General features: G+C 41.8%; 1 protein-coding gene across 3 annotated transcripts in view; it reads right to left on the bottom strand.

Annotated features, from left to right (window-relative positions):
* Window positions 1-266: 266 nt before the first annotated feature.
* sema5a (sema domain, seven thrombospondin repeats (type 1 and type 1-like), transmembrane domain (TM) and short cytoplasmic domain, (semaphorin) 5A) overlaps window positions 267-6083 on the bottom strand; it is a 138267-nt gene continuing 132450 nt past the window's right edge. The window contains exons 22-23 of one of the 3 annotated variants that reach the window (XR_009389902.1): window positions 3974-4196; window positions 2652-2786 (exon numbers count right to left, since the gene is read on the bottom strand). Coding sequence is in view for 1 of the 3 variants with exons in the window: in XM_059326841.1 (XP_059182824.1) it covers window positions 2667-2786 (120 nt within the window). In the remaining 2 variants the exon portion in view is untranslated. Of the gene's footprint in view, window positions 2787-3962; window positions 4197-6083 lie in introns of all 3 variants that reach the window. The other 2 variants (XR_009389901.1, XM_059326841.1) reach the window with 2 other exon arrangements.

The raw sequence follows: 6083 nt of genomic DNA, 5'->3' as shown, positions 1-6083 counted from the left end.
TGCTCACTGTGCTGTGGTTTTACAGTGTTTTGCTTGAGGAACATCAAAGTCCCTAAAGTTGTCAGAGTAAAACCACACAGGACAGACGTGTCCCACACTTGTAACTGAGTGCTTTAGATCACTGCTTTTGCTGCAGTTAAAGCCATCTTCAGGTCATTCATAAGAGCTGCAGAAAAAGAAAACTTTTCCAAGATGAAAGACATCACAGCTTTACAAATGAGATATTTGAACAATTAATCGGTATAACTCACACTTTGACAAGTCTGTTGTGTACGAAGCAGCTTTTAATTTATGCACAGTAACACAAGCAAACATGTAAAAAGAGTTAGTTGCAACTGAACCACTGAATAACCTAATATTTGGTTATACACTCTGAACAGAAATATCTCAACTTGATGAATGGATTTCATCTTATAGTATATGGGTAGCACTCCAGTTGGGGTTCAGGAGAGTAGTATCTGCTACGCTCCATCTGTACAGTAAATGCCATTAACATCCTGTTCTCACAAATTACATATAGAACTTAGAAGCCAAAGGAATAGCGAACACTATCAAAATTCAAAAACATTATTTTTTTTTACAAAAAATATAAAAAGTACGGTGACAAAGACTGAACTTGATGCAGGCTGATATGAATACTCCTGATTACTTGTCAGAATGCACATAAACTTTCTTCTTTTCAAAAGGAAATGTTTTATTCTTTAAACACTTGAGACATTGAATAAATGTATTTAGAAAAACTACAGACATAGGCTTCAAACTTAACATCCTGTACAAAACATATGTACCTTTAAAGGCAAAGAAAAAAAAGAAAGAAAGAGCAAAGCAAAGGAAATGTTACACTGAAAGTTCAATCACTGCTAGCTGCTAGTACGGCGCCCGAGAAGGGACAGGGAAGAGAAAAAAAATCAAATATCGATAGTTTTGCAGGATCTCGAAAAAGTTTTTCAGGAAACAAACAAGTCAGTGTACTACTGGTCAGTTCGATATCATGGAAACAACCACAACCATGGAGCTCATACGGCCTAAAATTGACATTCAAGTCAAGATGGCTGGCTTCCTGTTGATTTTAGGGTATGGGTCCAAGAGGCTTGTTGGTGCGTCTCCACATGTTACATCTGCCTACCAAGTTTTGTTTGTCTATGTGAAAGCTCACCATTGGGTTCCACTCTGCTACTAAGATATTTTGCCATGCCCTAAAATATCTACATTTTCACCAGACCAGATGCATATTCAGAGTTTCACAACTTTTAGAGGATGTTAAAACCCCCCAAAAGCCAAGCAGAATAATAATTATAATTCCTACAATTCCAATGGGGTCCTCACCTCCACCCTTAGTGTCCTAATGGAGTAAGTCAGAGGGGCCGCAGGGTGCACTATCTGGTTAATTCTTGACTCATTCGTCTGATATCAACCAATCAGTCGATCAGTTATACTTGTCGCATGAAATTGTGCAAGATACAATTCAAGGCAAATCCGTTAGCTTCTTACATTTCTGCCTCATTTGTGCTGTGATGTTTCTCATCAGGATACAGTAAAAAAACATCAAATGCAGTGCCCCATATTGCTATTTTCCAAAATACAGGAGCTGTCATATTTCATGAGACCTGCTTAAGCACAGTTCCCATGAGAACACTGAGGATCATTATACGGAAGTGGCCATGGTTTCATCTAAAGTAGGTTGGAATAACGATAGATGCAACCAGGACAGAGTATACTTTGTGACGAGAGTCCTCTTGTGTTAAGTGTTCTCTTCAGATGTTTGTCACTACTGTCAAGCATGGATAATGTCTTAACATACAATCCTAAGAACCTTTCAAATGGCTGTGTGCGCTCCATTGTTGTGCTTATTTCCATGTTGCTGAACTGTCCTGGAAGTAAATCATCTTTTTTTCCCCCTCCATGTTCCTTCCTGGGCGATGTATGCAAGAGCATGTAACAGAAAAAAGCAAAAGTGGACAAACTTGACCACAGTCTTCAAATATCTACATCCTGATTCTAGGACTGGGGGTGGATATCGATCCATCTGGAGATTACTGCAGCAGTAAATGGCAAAAGCCATCAGGCATCACCTCAGTCTCTGTTTTTATGACTTTTAAAACCAGTCCTGAAACTAAGACCAGCAGAGAAAACAAAAACGCTGGCCGCGAGTCCCCAAACCCTGGAATGCGATCAACCATGCAAAAATGAAACAGAACGGCGGAGAAAACACGTCAGATGAAGTCATGCAAAGCGGTTTTGTGGTTACTTCCCATCATTACAAATACAGGTCTGTTTTAGAGGCGTCACAGGAAAGTTTAAAGGGGATCAGATTTCCCACAGTCTCTTTGAGTTGAGTTCTTATTTTTCCCTTTTTTTTAAATCCACATTGGGAAATCCATTTGTCCGTTTCTCAGAGAGAGTCAAGGCAAGATTTTCCCCCCAAAAATGAGCTTTCCAAGTGTACCCCAAGGCACCTGAGAGAAAGTGGGCGTTTCCCTCTGTTGGCAACACTGTGTGTCTGTGTTTTCATTACATACAAGCTGCCATAGAGTCTGAGAGTGGGAATATCCCACGCATGGTGTCACGAATCTCAATACAAAGCACAAAGAAAAGAATACAGTCAAAATGGATGATGGGGTTGGTGTCCCCACCACGGTTTGGAGTCTGAACTGCCGAATCAAGGCTTAATAGTCATCGTAGGTGTTAAGGTCAGTGAAGTATGCGTTGGTATAGGTCTTCCCGGCAAGCTGTGGGTTGAAGTACTTATTTCTTTCCTCCAGAATCAGATTGTTTTTGTTGAAGGCCTGTGGGAGGAAAAAAGGGAGGAAAGGGAGAGGAGTCAGTATGGACTTGTTTGCGACATTTGGATCAAGTGATTATTCAGCCCAGATGGCAAGGTAAAAGCAAATCCATCTAGCCCAAAAAGAAAAAAAAAGGAGCAACACAAATCAATGGGAGGCCGCTCAGGGAATGAAACATACATTTTACAGAGCAAGGTCAAAGCATTTGCAAAAACAGGGTGGAAAAATGAGAAGCCACCACAGGGCTAAATTATTTTGATGCGCATCCGTATGTCCACCTCTGTCATCTCTAATACCCAGCATCAGCAGTTTTTATGGCCCTCCAATTGTTGGTCCTCTAGGACAATCCAAGCCATAAAAATCGATCAAGAGAGAGTCTCTTTTGTGTTAAACAATAAGGAAGAGCCATGGGGGCATCTTCTCTGTCCCTGCGTGACATAGTAAACATGGAATGAGCTTCTGATGTGGTGCTCAATACAACATCAGCAATTTGGCAAATGGATGCGTTCATATGCAGTCTGTTGCAGAGAGTGTGTGTGCTGGAAGTCCCTTGGGGCAGTGTAATTGAACACTTGATGATGCTGCATTTGCCGTTGATGGATGTTTCCGACTGACACTGATAGGGAACGCGCGTGCTGGACAAAAAACTCATATATTTTGCCTCTTTCTCATTATGTGATTTGCACACAAAGGGAATGTAATCAACACTCCCGCAGCCCCGGAGACAGTTATGTGTCTCTGCAGGTGGCCCCATGGCTGCTTTTAAACAGCTGTGCTACGATGCTTGTTAGCATCATCTACTTTGTCTTGTTGCCTTAAACCTCTTTAATTTGCTGAAGAATGATTACATTTGAGTTTTTGGTGCGGTAAACAAAATGTGCTTAAAATAGGAAGTGGCATTAGTGATAGAGAGGTAACAGAGGAGCGTAATAAAACAGCATCACAATGGATTTTTCACCCCTCAACTCATCAAATCAAACCATCAGGTAAAAATAGAGGACAAAACAAGAAAGACAAACATGAAAAAACATGCAAATGGGGGCACTTGTTGAAAGAGAAAAATAAGGGAGGGATACACTGCCTTCTCACAAGCCGGGAGGGAGAAGGTGGGGGGAGCGGCGTGATGGAGGGATGAAGGGGTCTGAGCAGAGAAAGAGAAACTAGAGTCTGTACTCCAACCTGCCACACACAGGAAGTGCCACAGGAAGTGGGAGGGCGGGACACGGTGGGGAAGAGGAAGTAGTAGTGGTTGGGGTCAAAGAGTTGTTGGGGAGGGGGGATCAAGAGGCGTGATGTTGTAGAGGTCAGAGGTTAGTAGAAAATCTCCAGGCCACGCATGGACACCCCCATGTTAGCAGAGAGAGGCTGGTGCATGGCGGGGTCGTCCAAGGGCAAGAGTACCGACACATCTGGCTGCAAGGAGGAGAGGAATGGGCAAGAGTCATCCTCAACAAAACCCGATGGCCATATTCTGTCTTAGCCTGGAAATATAATCAACTCTACATTAAACTGCAGCTAAATGGTGACTTTGGTCTGTGAATATAAACTAGAGTGCTGGAAAGACTCCAGTTGGCCAACCAGTATGAAGGGTATCTGTGATACATTGTGCATAATAATAATGTCTCATCAACATCAGGATTTGAGCCAAAAACTCTCAAATATGGCATCAGCATTCCTCCATATAAATGCTCAAAAGAGGCAGATTACGGTTTTGCACACCTAATGGTTGTAAATTCACTGCAACATTCAATCGGTTTAGGCTCGGTGAGTGAGGGTTGGAGGCAGAATGTGCTTTTGGAAAATCAGAGTGTTCATTTGTCATACAGCTCCTTTTGTATTTTCACATGGTCTGTCTATATTCATATCCGCCTCTATCTGCAATAGGACTAACTGAATTATGCTCTCTGTTCCTGACTCTAATTGCATGACAGATGAACGCTCTTCACACCTTTATTCTGCAATGAAATTACATTCAGAGACGTTTGCTCCGAGCCAAAGGAGCCGTTCTAACTCTGTGGCAGTTTTACTAAACACTTTGATATCTAGGAAGTAGTTTTTGCAAACAGAGATCCAGGTATTCACTTAGTTTATAAAATATGTCTGACATTGAAGATTTAATTTTCTGGTCAGGACACCATTAGTTCACTATATCTTTAAATAGTAAATAGTTGTTTACTGCCATTTTAATGTTCTGAATATTGTGTACAGCCCCTTTAATGAATATCCATTGACTATGTGCTATCATAGCCTTCGGCTTGCCTTTGAATTTCTCATTTTAAAGTGGTGCTTATAGAATATTATATATTATAGAAAAGTGATACTCAGGTTTTGTGGGTGTTTTCAGTTTGTCTGCTCTAATGTAGCTGCAAATATTAGCACATCTGGCTATTAGCTTGCTGCCTACAACAGTAGCTATGCATTACTGCCAAAGCCACAAACTAGCACAAAAACAAACTACATCAACTTGTGATAGCTTTATAAAGGCTATGTTTACAACTAGCACATGCACTGCAGTGTTTCCTCTCTGTGTGAGAGCAAGCCCTGGATGCTATCAGATTGCAGGCAAACATTAGTGGGTGCTTATCAGCAGGAAGACCAATAGGTACCAGAGCCTTTAAGTGGCCATCTAGTGCCAGACTATCCTCTAAATTTAATTTGTAGGAATATTTTTAGGCAATGTATTACATTGCTATAAAATCTACGCTAGCAGATTCATTTCTTCTGATGCTCCTTTTTAGGATGAAAAATGCACATGGTGTTAAAGTGATTTAATACAGAGCTCTGGGAATCCTTGAAAAAAGCCCAGCTGGAGCGTGGAGTGGCTGTGGACAAGCACTAATCACCAGCTCAGCCTGGCACTAAAGGCCTGATGTATCAGTGGATAAGAGGCTGTTTGTACCATGAGAGTAGCTGGATCTCTGTCACTGGCTCTGTTACATCCGACTGTCTGCAATTTAGGATGCAATAATGACACAAAGAACCTGTCTAAGCAGAGATATGTGCAGATGCAGAGCATCTTCGCTGATTACCTACCCACGCACCGATAAGTAATTGCATTAGTATGTTATGAGAAAGCAGTGTATGACCACTGACACAGAACAAAGTCACACACTGAGACACACAGCAGAGGAGCACACGGAGAGAAGATGTACGCACAACTGCCTATCTGTTACCCGACTAGAGGGTGCCAGTGCACGACAAGAGGTGGTGTGACAGTGAGAGTCATGCAGTAAGAACTGTATTTAATCACAACTGACACTGGAGGAAGAGGCAAACCGTTGCTCACTGACTGGGAGTGGG

The sequence above is a fragment of the Centropristis striata genome, chromosome 23 (assembly GCF_030273125.1).
Source record: "Centropristis striata isolate RG_2023a ecotype Rhode Island chromosome 23, C.striata_1.0, whole genome shotgun sequence".
Taxonomy (NCBI): domain Eukaryota; kingdom Metazoa; phylum Chordata; class Actinopteri; order Perciformes; family Serranidae; genus Centropristis; species Centropristis striata.
Note: the sequence above shows the minus strand (reverse complement) of the source record. Positions and strands in the feature narration are given on the sequence as shown.